Consider the following 17,907-nt stretch of genomic DNA (forward strand, 5'->3'; position numbering starts at 1 on the left):
ATGTAAGGCCTCCACGGGTCTGCAAGCTGTGGTCTTTCAAGCCTTGGAGGCAGTGGGGAGTCAATGAGAACTGACAAATGGCTCTGAAGATTGGAGGGGACGCGAAGGGCAGCTAGGAAGCGGGGACACCAGACAGGAGTCTGCAGCAGGAATCTGGGGGGGATGGAGAGAATCAAGACACCAGATGGGATATTATGACCAATTAAGTAGGGGCTATAAGGGAAAAGGAAAAGAAATCCTAGTTTCTTTGGAGGAAATAAAGTAGTCGAAGTGCCCCTGTAGCGATTAAGGGAGGACAGATTTGGGAGCTGTTTATACATAACCCAGACCCTGTGTCGCCAATAAGCCAGGGTCCACGAATGCCTGTGGCTTTTCAGAGTGGAGTCAAACCAAGTTTGGAGAATGTTGAGGACATAGATACAGTAGGACACACGAGGGTAAGACGGGGGAAGGGAGCCAGGGAAAGCACCAGTTGTGAGGATGTATAGCTTTCCAGGAGTAGAATTTTTTAAGATTTTATTTATTTATTTGAGAGTGAGTGAGCAAGCAGGGGGACGGAGAGGGACAAGCAAACCACGCTGAGCAGAGAGCCTGAGGCGGGGCCCGATCCCAGGACCCTGAGGTCATGACCTGAACCGAAATCAAGAGTCAGACGCTTAACCAACTGGGCCACCCAGGCATCCCTCCAGGAGTGGATTTTTAAGTGTCAAATGCATAGCATTTAACCCGGGGATCAAACTATATAGGAAGGAATCCCCAATTTGGCCTAAAACAGCCTCTGGGGAATGCTGGGGAAGGAGGTGCTCCTCCGCCCGGGTTCCAGGATGGCCAGAAGGCGAGTGCGCAAGTGATTCTTGTTCCAGGAAGAGACAGGACAGTAACTAAAGGTCACGACAGTTGTTTTATGACGAGAGATAACCGTGGTTGAAGGGAAAACTTGAGGGTTGAAGGGAAAGGTTGAGGGGAAAGGTTGAGGGGGGCAGACACACCCGCGCACCAGGAAGGGCTGGGACCCAGAGGAGGAGGATGTAGAAAGCTGGGGAGTGGGAAAGGGGATGAGGGAGGGGGAGGGGTGAGAAAACATCAAAGCAAGGCCTGAGGGGCCAAAGACGGGAAGGGGGGGCATGGTCCACCCCGCAGGATGGTTTTCCTTTGTGGTGTGTGTGCAAACAGGACTGCCGCTGGGGACAAGTGTCCAGCCTGGCCTGGGAGACGACTGAAAGTTTCCTATGTCTAAATCACAGGCTGAGCCTATAAAACTGCTGATAGGTGACTGTGTTTTCCTCACAAAAACAACAACTTCATAGAGTTCAACCTAAGATTTGTGGACTTGACCAGCTAATTTTACAGCTAAAGAGGCGCGAAAAGAACCGTAGTGCTGTACAGGCTGTAACAACCTAGCCAACAGTTTCAGTGGGACAGGACTGAAGAAAGGACAGACTCTGGCATGATGGGAAAATAAAGAGTAACTACAATTATTTGTGAATATGGCAGTGAATTTCCTTTAATCAAAGACAACCATGACAAATTCATTAACTATCAAAAGCTACATTTTACTAAAAACAATCTGTCTTTTAAAAATGTTTAATCATACAATATATACAATACATGCTGCTTTCCTTTTTGGATCTCATTATCCATTTGAGTCCTAAAAAAAGAGGGGAAAATAGCTAGTTAACAGTTTATAAATGATAAAATGAATCAGAAGTTTCCGTAATACGTGAACTTGATATACGTCAATAGGATCTAACAACTAGTCCTTTCTCTCTGAGTAGGGCCCTGGTCTACCCACATTATATATCTTCTGTCTGTTCGCTTTCCCTCCGTTATCTTGGAACAAAAGCAGCTCAGTTAATTGAGGCAAATATTAAGAGTTTACATTAAATATTAAAAGCTAATTTTAAACTCTCAAAATTATAGAAAATTTGTGATACTAAAAAAACCTTAATGATCTAACTCAAAATCCTCCCATTTTACAGAGAGACTTATAGACAAAATGAAGCTGAGTAAGATTAAAAGGAGCTTTCAGTAATTTTAAACTAAGGGGACGGAGCAAAGAGCATCCAGGTCTCCTGACTTCCACCCACAAGTAAATGCCTGATCATCACGAAGATTTCCTTCTAGCACCTTCTCCTTCATAAAAATGAAGAAGTGTTTCACAACATAAATCAGATTTCAGAAATGCCCATTTACTGACATTCTTCCAGGTCATTCTGTCCTAATCCTCCTTTTCTACTTCCTAGCTGTAAAACAAGCACATCGAATCGGACAGTGAACACAGCTGATGGGAGGGTTCAATATTCCACTTAACCGTAATCCGTAGAAGGGGACTTGGAGCCGCTGGGCCCAGCGCTGCCTGCCTCACCGGCACAAAGTTCTAAGAATAGAGCACTATAGGGAGGCAAATCCCAGTTTCATCCGAATGCAAAAAAAAAAAAAAAAAAAAGAAGAGGGTCTGGAGCGCTAATTAACATTTAATACCAGGTAGGAAATCTTACCTTTGCTGGTGTCAGGCGCTTAGCCTTGGCTGGCTCTGGCCTGACGCGATCACCGGCTCTGAGATCTCAAAGGTCTTCACGATCTCCTGGCAGAGAACAAAGAACATGTGGGGACGGTTCACAGCAAATGACGTGGGAGGCAGAACCACCCGGGGGGGCGCAACGTGCCGAGCTTTACCTCCCAGTCCCGGTAACTCAGAGCTATGATTCCTTGATTCCTAATTTGGGTGTTTTGGTCAATCCCCTCACTTTCTTCATTAATATTAACAGGCTCTGTTTGAAAGACAAAGTTTTCAAAGGTTATCAAATCGTAAGAGGGACTCTGAACAGAAACTGATGAGAAGGAATGAACCTGTATCGAAAAGACACTTAAAATATTACATACTTTTCAGGATTCCATGCATCACTGATGTGTTAAAGAGTTACTACAGCAGCAAGTAATCCATTCGTTCCCATTAAAAAAAATACCTCCTGCAGCAGAGTTCCGTGTGGCAATCGTTTGAAGACCTCTGCCTGCCTATCTACCCGCCTCAGGGCTGAGCCCTAGTGAGTCCAAGAGAGGCTGAGAACTCGTGAAGTAGCAAGCAGGGCTACGAAAGTACTCGACTCTCTACAGGGGACCCTTAGAAAGGGCTCACCGAGTCAGTGAAATGATTCAACTACGAAAGATTCTCTCAAGAAGAGGGAGGCAGCTTCAGGGGAAAACAGAAGGAAAGAAAGTACAACGGTAACTATGATTACAAAACTTCTCAATTAGAATTGGAGGGACTTTCTTGTTCATCTTAATGGCCGCGGATATTGACTCAATGATACAGACGAACCCCTGGTTCGAACCGATGACCGTGTCTGCAGTATTAGTCAGCTGAGCAGGACACAGCCTTGTGAAAGCTACCCGGAATGTCAACTCGGTTCCGTTCAGAACACTGCATTCCATGAACTCGAATAACACGTTTTCTCTAAAACTAATTTCTCTTCACATACTATCACTTACCTATTATCGGCAGTCGGTCTTGGTCAAGCTTTATTCTTGCAAAACCGTCCTAAAACACAAACATAATTTTAGATTTAGAGTCAAAAGCCGATTTAAAAAATTAGATCCAAAACCTATAACCCTTGGCTAGAAAACATTAATTAGGAAACTCCATACCCCAGAGGGCACCTGGGTAGTGCAGTCGGTTAGGCCCCCGACTTGATTTCGGCTCAGGTCATGATCTCAGGGTCATGAGACTGAGCCCCACATTGGGCTCCACACTCAGCGGGGAGACTGCTGGAGATCCTCTCCACCCCCCGCTGCTCCCCACTTTTCTCTCAAAAACAAAAAACTAAACTAAAAAGAAAAAAGGAGACTCCATATCCTAGACAATCAGAATGTACCATAAGAGATTACGTGGATGAGACTACATGAGGGCCCCTCTCAAGTTCCTCACCAGCGTCTGTCCTAAGGTCTCCTAAATAAAACCGAAACTGCCTGGGCTCTTAAAACTTGGCCCTTAAACAGGATTCATGCGTATTTTTGGACACTCGGCATCTTATTATGCATAACTCATTTACCACTGACAAAATACACCTTTATTATCGTATCTGGGAAAAAACTTGGGTCGATAAAAGATTTCTGACTGAGGTTAAAATCAAATTCATCTTCCATGAGTGGGAGTACAACCTGCTGTAAGACTAAAGAGAGTCGAAAGCAAATTTCCACAGTGTATTTCTGAGCAGGGGTTTTCTTTTTCTTTTTTTTTTTTGGAACCTCTATTTTGAAATAATTTCAAACTGAAAGAGCTACAAGGCTACTGTAAAGACCTCCCATGTATTTTCCCCAGCTTCACCCCCTGTTCAAGTTCTGCCACACCATTTCCCCTTCTCTACATACGTATCGGGAATTTTCGTGAGAGAATAAGTGATAGACAACCTGCTCCCTTTCCTCAATACTTTGTGTATATTTCTCGACAAGAACAAGATCTTTTCTTACAGGACAACTATCAAATTTGGGAAATTCCACAGTTATACCATACTGTTATCTAATCCCCATATTCAGACTCTGTCAATTCATTCTGTAAATAATTCCTAAAATATAAAGCATACGATTTATTTTTAAGTTCATTATGTTTAGTAATCTCTATACCCAAGTGGGGCTCAAACGCACAACCCTGAGATTAAGAGTCGCACATTCCACCAACTGAGCCGGCCGGGCGCCCACAGGCAGTTCAGCTGGTTCTGCCTGTGTGCCAATGCTTTGCTGCTACGGGTCTACCATACATACCGGTCAGTACAAATACCTTTGCCAGCTCCCATCCACAGCTTTTACTATTTACCCCTCTTTTCTGAGTGGACAAGAGAGGGGTAGAGGAGAGAGAGACTCTTACGCAGGCTCCACGCCCAGTGCAGAACCGGACATGGGGCTCGATCTCACGACCTTGAGCTCTCATGACCTGAGCCGAAATCAAGAGATGCGTAACTGACACAGCCACCGAGGCACCCCTATCATTTACCATTTTAACAGCTGTAAAAGAAAAAAGAGAAACAATCTTAAATCTTACCCTTATAATGAAGGAAACATGAAAGATGTTTTCCACTGTCCGGGGGAAAGAATGTGGATCAACCACAAAGTCAAAGAAGGACATAGGAGTATCAGCTACAGACGAAAGGGGAAAAAAAAAAAATTCTTCAAAACAGGAAAGATAATTTTTGCCAATCAGCAAGACCAGTATTCTCTTGTGTTAGCAGCGGAAGGAAATGGGCACTCGACCTGTCGTGGGAATGAAACCGATGCAGCCCTTCCGGGGCGGCAATGTGACTTATCTATTAAAAATGTGTACGCCCAGTGATCTGACAACCCTCCTCCCGAACCCTGTCCTACAGAAGTATCAGCACTTGAGTACGAAGTTGTGTACCACGATTTCCCACTGCAGCGGGTTTCCCAGGAATAAAATGCTAAGAAGAACCTAGTCGTCCACCCACTGATGGAGGATACAGCCATACGACGGGAATCGCTGGAAAGAGTTAAGTGAGATCTGCGCGTATGGATATGGCCGAACGTCCATGAGGAAAACTCATGTTGCAGAAGAATGTGTATGTTATGATTAGCTTTGCAAAAAGCTAAAAAACCAACAAAAATCCCCAATTTACTTATGTGCATGGTGACGTGACTGAAGGTCTGAAAGCAGACAAGCACATCGTACAGGACGCCGCCTCTGGGGAGTGAGGGAACGCACACTTGACTCTATTTTCCCCCTTCTACGGCACCTTTTATTTTGTAACAGGAGAAAATACGTCTTTTAAAAGCAAAAATGGAAAGTTACTTTGCCAACACTCTCACACGGGATTGCTAAAGGAAAGACGCTTCATTAAACATACGTGCCAAAAAGAGAATCAAAATGACTCAAACATTACGTATAACTGAAAATGCTTTTTAGAAAAAAAAAAAACAAAAAAACAAACAACTTCTCAATGCAAGTGATACGTGTCTAACTGATAAATACAAATTGCTCTACTTTGAACTTGGTTATCACACTTACGATCTTCTCGAAAATATGTTTGCAGCAATCCCAAAATTCTTTCCACTTCTTTTTCTGTTGCTTCTTGATGAGACTCTTCCATTTCATTTAACTGAAAATACAAAGTTGGTACCAAGCACACTGACCTACTTGCCTGCCCCTTCACGTTTTCTGCTCCTGACATATCCAAACTCCTCTAGCTGTCTCGTATTGGGGGATTGCTAGCAGTTTTTATCCTTGTCTTAAAATTTACAGTTAAGGGGCACCTGGGTGCCTCAGTGGGTTAAGCCTCTGCCTTTGGCTCAGGTCATGATCTCGGGGTGCTGGGATCGAGCCCCACATTGGGATCTCCACTCAGCGGGGAGCTTAATTCCCCCCACCCTCTACCTGCCTCTCTGCCTGCTTGTGATCTCTGTCAAGTAAATCAATAAAATCTTTAAAAAAAATTTACAGTTAAAAAAAAAAAAGATTTTCTAGTTTCAGTAACATTTTCATATTAACTTTTTAATAGAGCAATGACATTACCAAATCAACCATTTTCAGGTTGGACACCAATAGCAAAATACACAAAGTGCAGTTAAGAACAGTGGTCTCAACTGAGAGCGATTTTGCCTCCTGGGGACATGTGCTAGTACCTGGAGATGTTTTTGGTTGTCACCACTGTGGGGCTGGGGGGACGGAGGCTACTGGCACCTAATGGGGAGAAGCCAAGGTTGCTACAGGGGGTCCTACAGCACACAGGACAGCCTCTCTCAACAGGGAAGGACCCAGCCCCCGGTGTCGACAGTGCCGAGGCTGAGAAGCCCCGGTTTGGGAGAACTGATCCAAACTACAGACGTGGGTTAAAACTAAGACAAGGGGTTAATCCAATAAAATGTTTAAAAACTAAAATATTTAAGTAATTATTTAAGAACCAAACCTGACTCTAGACCCTACAGCTTGGGAAGATGGCCAGATTGCCTGAACATTGTATTAATGTAACCTGAGGTGTTTTTAAAAAACAAACCTGGTCAGGCATTGTCTTCTTCTCTTCTGTCCTGGGACCTTTTCTTGGACGATCACTTCGTGGCTTTGGCACAGGGAACTCTCCTTGTATTGAACCCAACCTAATGAAAAATATGCTTTCATGTCTTTTTTTGTTTTTAAACGAACTGATTGCACTAACCGGAAGCTGTTCCCACGGAATGGTCGAATTCAGACCTGGCTCCAGTGATATTCGAACTGACATGGACCAAAACTCTTGTGACTTTTTGTGACATCCTCTCTGTTCCCTTTGTGTGTCTCCAAGGACTCCTAGGAGCTTTACTGAACCACAGATGCCCCCTGAACGCCTTCCTATTTTGCCCTCAACAGTAAACTGAGAAATATGCCTGTGGTCTTCCCAGCTAGCCCAGTGCCTCTTTGGCAAAGCCAACTTCAGATCCGTGGGAAGGCCGAACGCGTGGGGGAGGGGAACAAAAAGGGGAACAAGCTCTGGGGTTCTTTCTTCCTTTGGACTCTCTAAAAAAAAAAACCAACACCCTACTGTAGACTTCAGCTATAATAATACATGTACCACGCAGAGACCAAGGCCCTGCGAGCATAGACCCACATGGTCCCTGCCCTTGAGCAGCTCAAAGCGTGCAGTGTAGACGGACAGATCCAATTCCACACACACACACACACACACACACACACACACACGTCCATCTCAGCATAATACACTAGATCCTACAGCGCTGTGCCAGGGTGATACGCAAGTACTCCGAGAGCGTGGGGGCAGAGATCTATCCAGACATGGGAGGGATCAGGCTGGCTCTCTGATGTTACAATGATGCCTTTGTCTGGAGAAGTTACTGGAAGCTTCCAAGTTAGGGCCTGGGAAATGGGCAAACCCTCCCAGATGGAAAAGACGGGGGAAGACTCTGTAGGCCAAAGTAAGAGCAAGTGCTAGGACACAAAGCTGTGAGCGATTCGCTGCGGACACAAGCTGTGCGAGGTGAGGAAAGTTTAAGGCACAGCACCCAAGGCTGCATTTGGAGCCTGGGATTTAGGACAGAGCCTTGAACTCAACAGCAGAGAACAGACTTGGCTCTCATCCTGTAATGAAGAAGTCTGAGCTTTACGCTGTCACGTACGCAGCGGTCCTGGGCCCCGGGGTTAGCCGACAGATGCCTGGTCCCACACCTGGGCATCTCCAAAGCCTCCTCACTGAGCTACTCCCGCCCTCCGGAGCTTTGGGAGGGCGAACCGGAATAGAGAGTCGCCGGGGCAGCTGACGTGAGTGACTGAAGCGGGCTTCAAGTCCAAGTCAGTCGGCGACCATCCAACAGGCAATTACAATTAATGGCACTTTACAGACATCGGTAAAATCTTAAGAGACCCTCCCTAGAGGTATCATCGGCCTCCGGGATAAGATTAAAGACGACAAAACAGAGTCACACATTATGCCCCAGACCCAAAGCCTCACACACCAGAAAGCAAAAGAGCCAGCAGAGCCCTGTGCTAAGAGCATCTGGCCCACAGCCTCTCCTGCCCAAATTCAGAAGGATGCGGGCCCAGCCACATCGAAATTTTATGGGCTTTTCGATCAGAGTTTAGAAAAGTCTCCAAAAAATGGCATCCTGACCGTCACCTTCACCCTACCAGATAATTCTCATTCCTACAATAGAAAAACTTAAGGTTTACAAATGGCTGGTCTGGCAGATTTTTAAAAGAATCTTACAGAAAGTGGAATGTATGGGTTTTATTAAAGGTGTTTTCTGCTGTTTTGCCTGATATTTTCCAGGAGTCATAGACTATGAATTCAAAATCAGAACTATCTTCATCACGGATGAGTTCTTCAGCTTCTAGCGGATTTACACCCATATGTGTCAGCTACAAAAATGAAGGGAAACAAAAAACCCCAGTTAAGCCACAGGCAAATCATTCACCACAACCAATAATCTCTATCGCTAAACTTTAAGAGGCCAGAGGCAAAGAGCCTACTCAGCGTACTAACATGTTGGCTACATTTCTTATTATACAAATAATTTTATATAAATTCCAACTTTCAAAGGTAGAAATATTAGAATGAATGAATCCGTAGCCCATCAAAGTATTAGGAAAGCTGTACCAACATACAAATCTGAAATCACATCCCTAGTCAAAGGCTCCAAGACGGAACAGGCAAGTTTAGAGGGCTTTCGGGACTTTTCGTTTTTAGCCAACCTCCTAGAGACCTCTACTCAGCTTGTGTCTCGGTATATGCAGACAGCAGTGTCCCAGAGTCAGAGAATCGCTCATCTTACAACTGCCTTCCTGGGAAGAGTTGCTAGAAGTCTAATAATTCTCTTATCCTACACTATCTCACAGAAAATCAAAGTATTACATTATGAAATCATAAAATACCCACAAGTTGTCAAAATAAAACAGTAATATCAAACAAACAATAATCAAAAAGCCCTCAGGAAGTTTGCCCCTATTAGAAGCAATCAAACTCTGAAGAGAAGCTTCGAGAGCCTGATCAGAGACGTAAGGTCAGCAAGCCTCCGTCCCTGACCGCCCCCCCCACACCGTGTCCCCGTCCATTTCTGCCTGGTCAAATCTACCCATCTTTTCTTTATAGTACCTATACATGTACTCGGAAGGGCCCTCCTGACCCAGAAGATTACAGAGCTGTAATTTAGGGTTTTACACCGAATGCCTTAAGACTTCCAGAATTAACTTGGATTTGTTACGGTACACAGCTCACCTAGATAAATACCAGTAGTTTTAAAAAAGATAACCCAGCACATGGTCACTTTATTCATTCAGCTACATGAGTGTGCATTTTCCAAATGCATTATGTCTCGCAATAAAAAAGTTACAAGAAAAAATTTTAAAGTTTTAAATTTCAGTAATTTTAAACCATTTAAGGTTTTAAAAACAACAGAAAATTCATCTGTCTCCTGCCTTTACAAAAGAATTAATGTACCTGGACCAGTCTCCTGGTACCAAATCATTTTAATAACCATTTAACAAACATGCAGTCAGAAATGCTAGGACAGAGGTTAGCTCAGAGTGGAACCAAAAAACAGAAAACAGGGGCGCCTGGGTGGCTCAGTGGTTTAAGCCTCTGCCTTCGGCTCAGGTCATGATCTCAGGGTCCTGGGATCGAGCCCCGCATCGGGCTCTCTGCTCAGTGGGGAGCCTGTTTCTCCCTCTCTCTCTGCCTGCCTCTCTGCCTGCTTGTGACCTCTCTCTCTGTCAAATAAATAAATAAAATATTAAAAAAAAAAAAAAAAAAAAAAAAAAAAACAGAAAACAAAAATAAAAACAAAAACCAACCACAACATAGTAAAATGCAAGGTCAGCCTCATTGTCCTTTTTTGGTAAATCCACCAAGGAAAAGTGTAAATATTTTAGCTAACAACCATTCAAATAAAGGTGACTAAAACAACAAAAGATCCACAAAAAAGCAAAACCCCAAGTATATTCACAGGGTCCGAAAATACTGTCAAGGACCGATGAACTCATGCCCAACCAGGCCTAACTCCCCTCCAGCTGAGCTCTGCCCACCTGCAGTGTAGGTTTTGCCCAGCCCAGGACAAAGGTCCAGGATCACTGAGAATGAAAAAATGGCCATTTCTAAATAAAGGGAGCACCCAGAGTCTTAGAATGCTAACGGATTTTTAAACCTCTAAGCTGCCACCCTAAATTCTAAATTCCTCAACAGGGCTCTCCCGTCAACCTCATCGTCATCCTCATCCTTTAACTTGGTGAGATCTCTTGGGAGGAATCTGAGACATGCCCCCGCCCCCCCGCCCCTCCCCCCCAAAAAAGGAAAAAGGAAGTGAAATGCATTTGCATACAGATCTAAGCAGAGCAGACAATTATACAATATGTAACATGGGAAGCATTTTTTATTAAGATTCTGTAGCTTTGAACTTACTAGAGTTTCAACATATCTTAACATGTCGAATGAGTTCAGATCAGAACGCAGCTGCTTTGCTTTCTCTTTGCCCAAATCTGAAGCCAAAACAAGAAACTGGGCATCCAGCACGGCTTCTCTTGCTCGGGACACTATTCAGAAAAGGAGGAAAATACACATTACTACATACCCACTACTCACAGGGACTTTCCCCAAATTTCCACCTACGTACTTGACATTCCCCACTGGACAAAAGAAAAAAAAAAAAATTCTCGAACATACCCATCTCCCTTGAAAACCTGCCTCCTCGACCCAACCCACCAAAATCCGGAGTCACAGCTGCCCAGTCCTCCTAAAAGCCACTCTCCCTCCAGGGTCCTTGCTCCCCCGAACTTGACAGCTCCGGTTCCACAAAGCCTCTCTCCTCTCCCACACCGGCTCTTTCCTCTGACCCCAGCAGCCCATCTCTGCCATGACTCCCACCGGTGCGGAGCTAAGTCCAAAGGGAGGCCTGCTCCGTGTAAGGCAGGTGACTTATTGAGGGGCAAGAGTAAATCGTCGAGGAGGCCTCACTCCTTCACTGAAGGAAGAGAGCGGGCTTGGGCAGGGAGCCTAGGACCCCCGCCCGGCGAGGCAGCACAGACCACCAGGTCAACAGTCTACAGCAGGACAGCGACTGTGAGGATGGGTGACCTGAAAACGTTTGACAGGACCCGGGACTCGAGATAAGCTATAGAGAGAAAAAGATTTCAACAGAAGGAGACAAGGAGTGAGTGAGGCAGGGAAACTGAGGAGGAAGTGGGGGAGGGGACGGACAGGGCCTGTGGAGTAGAGAGCAGGCCTGATGGGCCCCGGGAGGGAGAAAAGTGCTGTGGGAACACCTGGAAAGGCAATCTGGAAAGGGAGCCAAGAAGCGGGGAACGGGGCAACACTCGATCCCAGAAACACCTGTGCCTGGCTCACTCCTAAAGGCCTCCTCACGTGGATCCCCCACTTCCTGAACCTGCTTCAGGCCGCTGAACTGGCTGCCTCTGGGTTTTGTTTGTATACATCATTTTCCTCCCATTTTGTTCCGGGAGCAGGGCAGCAGGGGCCACCGCTGGAGGCTCATTCCTGGGCTGCCCCTGGGGGCCTCGGCCACCCGCCTCCCAGCACGGCTGCAGAGAAGAGCGCAGACTTCTCTGTCACAGATGGCTTTGAGGCCTCCACCGAGTTAAAACCATGAATGCCAAGGACCTAGAATTCTCTGTTTGCTGAGCGACTCCCAAAGCCCAGCTGAGTGAGTAACTTTGCCTTACAGAGTGACCCAGTTCGCAGGGCAGAATCAGCCGAGGGCGAGACGATGTGTGGCTCAAGATTAAGACCCACAGTAGAACAGCAAGGCCGTGGACGAGTCCAGAGGAACCTTGAGGACACGGACTGGGAGTCCAGGAGTGAAGAGAAGACAGAGCTAAGGACGGTGGAGGAGGGACGTAACCAGGTGGAGGGGAAATGCCCCGTTCTGGAAGGATTCAAATGAGACTCAGCAAATGTGGGAGACCCACCTGGGGAATGGTGAGGACACTGTGACCAGAGCTAGAAAGAGACTCATTTGAGAACAGGCAGACAGAAAAACGTTAAGGGCGGTCAACAGGTGAGCCATTAGTCATACTAGGACATGACCAGACGTAAAGCTTCTGGTCCTCGGAGAACATGGAAGAAATCGTGTTCTATTCACCAAGTGCATCCCGGGGATACAGCAGTCAATACCACAGACAGATAAACAACAGCACATATGAAGTTCTCAAGCCTGATCAAGCAACAGGACCACCTGGGGCGGAGGGGGGCTTTCTGAAACAGGCAGCTGGCTGCACCCCCAGAATTTCTCATAAAGCCTTCAGGGGGCCTGAGGGGGTGGCTAAGTGCAGTAACAGCAGTATCACCACTACAACCAAAAAGCTGCCAGCACCAGTAAAGCACTATTATATTACGTGGGGACTGCTTGAGGTCAGTAATTTGGCTCTTCTATAAAACTGATCAAAATTATTCGAAAACTTATAATATAAAGCTCCCATACATAAAATAACGAATTACCTCCATTAAACAGAGTGTTGGCCTCTTCGAGGACCTCTGTTAATTTGTCGCTGGCATTCAGTATATCCTCCCGGTTTTCTATGTAAAAAAATACAAGGTTAGGGAAATGTGCTTCTAAGGCACGAACAAGTCCTTGACAAAGCGATCACCGATTGGAGTACAGCCAAGCCCGGCCCCTTGCTCCCGGGGAGAGGGGGGCTTACTTCACACAGCTCCATCTTTTTAACCCAAGTGGCTCGGAAAGAGAAAGGTGACCGTCCCTTTAAGCAGCGTGAACTTCAAAAAGGGGCCTGGCTGCCTTGAACCTTCCCCCAAGGGGCTCCACGGCGTCTGCAGCCTCTGAGGAGCGCTAAGGGTGGTTCCCAAACTTCACAAGCCAGAGGCCCCTAGAGGGTCACCCGGCCGATGGGCGGGCCTCCCCGAGTTTCGGAGTGGGGAGGTCCGGGGTGCGGCCCGAGGACTGGCATTTCTGACAGCTCCCCCGGGGGACGGGCGGCCGCGCGCCGGACCCGCCGACTGCCCGAAAAGACGCCCGGGACCCCCGTGTCCCGCCGCCGCCGCCCCTCCTTCCCGGCTGTCCCGGCTCCCGCGGCGCCGTCCTGCCCCCTCCGGGTCCGCGCGCCCCCGCCAAGGTCGCGCACTCGCCAGCCAATGGAGGCGCGGCCGGGCGGCGCGGGGTCGGCCCGGGCGCTGTTGCCCGGCTCGGGCGCCGTTGCCCAGCCGGGCGGCGCGGGCCTGCGTCCGCCACCTGCCCCTGCGCGCGCCCCGCCTTACGTTGGACCGAGTTGATGAGCGCCCGGTACTGATGGCGGATCTGGCGGCACAGGCCGTGGTCGGTCTCCGCCTCCAGGCTCGCGGGGTCCACCATCTCGTCCCCGGAATCCGACGGCTCCGTCTCCTCCAGGCTCGGGCGCTCCGGGGCCTCCCTGCGCTCGGGCGCGGCGCCGCGGCGGGACAGCGGGGACCGCGAGCGGGAGCGGGAGCGGGGGCGATCTCGGTGCGGGTCGCGGCCCCGGCCCCGGCCCTCGGACCGGCGGCCGCTGCTGTCCCCCGACATCGCGCCAATTCGCCGAGCAACTTCGGAACGGCGGAAGTTCGCGCCAGAAACTGAAACCCCTGCTCGGCGCGAGCGCCGCTCCCCGCGGAACACGGCTCCCGGGCCAGCGCCAGCGCACAGCGACGCCTCTGGCGGGAGGCCGGCGGCGGGCGCGGCGCGGGGCGCTTCCGAGGCGCCGCGGGGCTGGGCGCGGACCCTCCGCGCCCGGCGCAGTGGCCGCACCGGGGACCCGCCCCCCGCGCCGTGCGGGAGTTAGAGCCTGGCCGGGCTGGGCCTCCGAGGCCCACCGCACGGGCCTGCGTTTTCCCGGGTGTCTTTGGCTCCCCCGGACCCAGCCACGGCCCTGCGACGTCAGGGCTCGCGGAGCATGTGTGTTGGCGGAGGCCGCTGCGTTGGAGCTGGGCGCACTGGGCTTGGAGACAAGAGAGGTGGCTCTGGCACGTCAGTTTCCCCGAGCCCTCGCGCCCAGCGAGGCAATCCGCCCGGGCAATCCCACTCTTGAAGACAGAAGAACCACAAGCAAAAATTAACGACAAGGATGGTTTTTCTCCTAGTAAACTGTTTACGATCCCTTCTGAATGTCTACATCTTGGCAGTTTATGTTCACAACAGGTTCTCAAACAAATATTCTAAAAGATCCTTAACAAAGTCTAAGACAGATGGAATTATATTCAGAAAATGCCTAAATTTCATTCTTCATCTTTTGAGTTCTACTGCAAATGTGGTTTCCCCAAAGCACAAGCAAGCAAAGACAAAAATAAAGTGGAGACCAGGATTGTGGTAATTCGCAACAGTAGGAATCGAACAGTGGTACCTGGGATGAGCAGCCGTGGGAAGACCTTACTCTTTCTGGGCCTGAAGTGTCAGAGCGAAGAAGCAGTGCTACGGGAACCCGATGAAGGTTGAGGCCATGGAAAAGGGGCCACCAGACAGGAGCTGTGGTCCTAGAGGCATGCAATCATGCCAAAAGAAGAGGAAGTGCTGAGAAAAGAGGAAGTGGGGGTAAAACACCTTGGTCTCTCTCTCCCCAACATGTCTTCAAACAATTTTACCTCCCATTGGCTAAGGCCAACATGAAGCTAGAGGGCAAGAGAACCTGTGCGATACACTCGGTAAATGAGTCTCTGAGCAGAGCAAGGCTAAGAAAGGTGGGGATTAATTTGATGTAAGGCTGAGGACAAATGGAAATTAACCCAAATGATGGGTAAAAGGTGTATCAGGGTCCATTTAGCTAGGTATAATAGAAACTCCACTACAAGGCCTTAGCCAAAATAGTTAGAATTTTCCTTGTGACTTCCTTCTGGAAGTCCAGAAGTAGACAGTCCAGGATTAGTGAGTTGGCTTAATTGCGTCAACCTGGAATGTACGCCTGTCACTGCTGCTCATAGTCCATTGGCCAGATCTGGTCACACGGCCTCAACCCCACCACAAGGGAAGATGGGAGACATATCTTCTATATCTCTGTTTCCCTATCCTTTGTTCTCTACTGTCAAAGCCCCCTTTCCACCACAGAGGCCAAAAAGCAAACAAACGAACAAAACCAGATATTCACCTGCCCTCCCAGCTGTGGAATGGAATATGGCGCAATCCTGACTGAAAGGACTAAGGAGAAGTCTACTGGAGGTCTTCTCAGAAATGTTTTCTCCACATTAAAAACAGACACTGAAAGGAAATGCTCCCCTCTAGTCAAAGGTTGTCCACCTGTGTTCTTCAAAATGAGGCAGCCATCTGGTGGCCACATGAGGACAAATGAACAAATTAACATTACAAGGCAGAAAGACCCCAAGTCCTTGATGACCTAACAAACTTGCTGAACCCAAGCTGCAACTGTCCTCCCCATGGATATCTTGTCACAAGAGGTAATAAGCATCCTTGTTGCTTACGTCACTTTTCACCGGGTGTTCTGTGATTGGCTCGCAAAACAACCCAAATGATGCATTTCTTTCTTCCTTAAGCCAGTTTGGTTTAGATTTTCTATTACCAAGATATAACGTGCAACCAGATGGATCCAGAAAGGAGGAACTGTGCCTGAAACAGGAAAGACTGATTAGCACAGTAGTCACGCAGTGTAATCAGAAACAGAGCGTTACAAGATGAGGGAGCAGAGACCAGTGAGGGGAGAAGAGCTGACTGGGTAGACTCCCTCCTCCCTTCCTGGGAGATGAGCTTCTGGGTCGCCCTCCTAACTAACATGATAGGACAGTGAACTATTGCCAAGTGAGGACTAACCCAGACGGGGGGCATCTGGAAAACAGGCCTTCATGACCACCAGGCAGAGAGGAGGGATGCAGGAGAGTTCCAGCTGGGGCCGAGGTAGAGGCAAGGAATGGCCTGGTGCACAGAGTCTCCACCAGGCTGTAGCTGGGCACCAGCGTTCTTGCAACTCAAATGGAAAAACATGTAGAATCTTGGGTGGGTAACAGATGTATGATTGTTCTGGCACTGAGGAAGCCGGCCAGCCACAGGGGGAATCCTTCCAGTCCGATCTGATTTGATGTTAGGAATTCCGGATTTGGGGACTGTATATATGTCCAGGCAGGACCCAGTTAGGTCATCTACAATGCGTTTATAGTGGCTAGTGTCGTAACAGGTCACTTGGTGTGATTTGATATTTAGTATATCTCTCAGGGAGATCTTGGCTCTCCTCATCGGCCAGGCTCCAGGAGAAGGTAGAAGGTTAGTGAAAACTTGACCCCTTCGTCCTCCAGTAGCGCCGGCTCTGCTAATGATGACATGAGTCAGTGATGAAAATCTGCCCCTTTTCTGGGTGCTTCATTTGTTAATGCATATTTATCGAGCACTTAGCACTAGGTGCTAAGCCACGGACTGGAGGCTGGACGTACGGTATTGAAGACGGCAAACAAGGCCTAAACTCAGGGAGCTGACGGCTTTTGGTGGCAGTCGGATGTCAAGCAAGTGAGACAAAAATGAATATAGAACACCTGTTGGGTTCAATGCTCGGAAGGAAAGGATTTGTAGCTAGGCAGGAATCTGACCTGGGTACAAGAGTCAGGGCCATTGAGGGAAGCCCGTGTCATGAGATGGGAAAGAGCCCAGGAGGGAAGTCAGGGGTACAGGCGGGGAGGAGAGCAAGGGTTTGGCAGCTGGGGCATCACGTGGTGTTTGGGGACCGCTTCGTTCAAGGTAGAAAATAATCACACATGTCCAAAGAGTCTCGTGCTATGAAACGACTCAATCCTGTATATGCCATATTTTGTATGGCGCTACCGGGCTCCCTGAGAATAAAGGGAATTTCTACAGGAACATAAAAGAGAGCCCGGGAGCTCGAGGTGGGAGTTCTAGACACATGAACATTGTCCACCCAGGCCATGGGTGCGCTCTGAGGCAGCGGGGGCGGAGGGCCTGAGCATCAAAAGCCCCGTGACACACACTGCTCAAACTCAAGGGCATCACATGCCCATGAGATGCCAGGCTCTGCGAGCAAGATAGACAAGATCCCTGCTGTCACGGGCAGGTGCCAGCTGGCAATCTTATCAGGGAGAGAGACAACAAACAAGGAATAGATAAATAATTTCAGATGGTGGCAATCTGAGGCAATTAAAAAGCATACTGTGGCAAGGAATTACCTACCAGGCAGTGAGGAGTGTGCGTGGGTTACTTGAGCTGAAGTATAGTCCAGGAAGTCCCCTTTGAAAAGCTGACATTTCAGTTAAGAGGCATCAGCCACGGGGCACTGGGGTGTCTCAGTCGTTAAGCGTCTGCCTTCGGCTCAGGTCATGATCCCAGGATCCTGGGATCAAGCCCCGCATGGGGCTCCCTGCTCAGCGGGAAGCCTGCTTCTCCTTCTCCCACTCCCCCTGCTTGTATTCCATCTCTCACTGTCTCTCTCTGTCAAATAAATAAAATTTAAAAAAAAAAAAGCTTTTGATCTTGATGAAGTCCCAAAAGTTCATT

The 17,907-nt window shown here is 48.2% G+C and overlaps 1 protein-coding gene across 1 annotated transcript; it reads right to left on the bottom strand.

Moving 5' to 3' along the window:
• Positions 1 to 1,475: 1,475 nt before the first annotated feature.
• NSMCE4A (NSE4 homolog A, SMC5-SMC6 complex component) lies at positions 1,476 to 14,186 on the bottom strand. The gene is made up of 11 exons (XM_046027792.1): positions 13,710 to 14,186; positions 12,936 to 13,013; positions 10,884 to 11,014; positions 8,697 to 8,848; positions 6,999 to 7,098; positions 6,014 to 6,104; positions 5,036 to 5,130; positions 3,490 to 3,538; positions 2,677 to 2,771; positions 2,499 to 2,584; positions 1,476 to 1,648 (listed from the first exon to the last, which is right to left on the bottom strand). The coding sequence occupies exons 1-10, from the start codon at positions 13,990 to 13,992 to the stop codon at positions 2,510 to 2,512; spliced, it is 1,149 nt and encodes a 382-aa protein (XP_045883748.1). The 5' UTR covers positions 13,993 to 14,186; the 3' UTR covers positions 1,476 to 1,648; positions 2,499 to 2,509.
• Between the last annotated feature and the right edge of the window lie 3,721 nt (positions 14,187 to 17,907).

This window comes from Meles meles, chromosome 13 (genome assembly GCF_922984935.1).
Source record: "Meles meles chromosome 13, mMelMel3.1 paternal haplotype, whole genome shotgun sequence".
Classification (NCBI taxonomy): domain Eukaryota; kingdom Metazoa; phylum Chordata; class Mammalia; order Carnivora; family Mustelidae; genus Meles; species Meles meles.

What these genes read in the sequence shown, in the direction of transcription:
- NSMCE4A (XM_046027792.1), bottom strand. Translation starts at nt 13,992, where the DNA reads ATGTCGGGGGACAGCAGCGGCCGCCGGTCCGAGGGCCGGGGCCGGGGC. An exon ending in CAACACTCTGTTTAATGGAG is followed by an intron (nt 11,015 to 12,935) that starts GTAATTCGTTAT and finishes TTTTCTGAATAG; the next exon opens with TGTCCCGAGCAAGAGAAGCC. An exon ending in ACCCATACATTCCACTTTCT is followed by an intron (nt 7,099 to 8,696) that starts GTAAGATTCTTT and finishes ATTTTTCATTAG; the next exon opens with GTTGGGTTCAATACAAGGAG.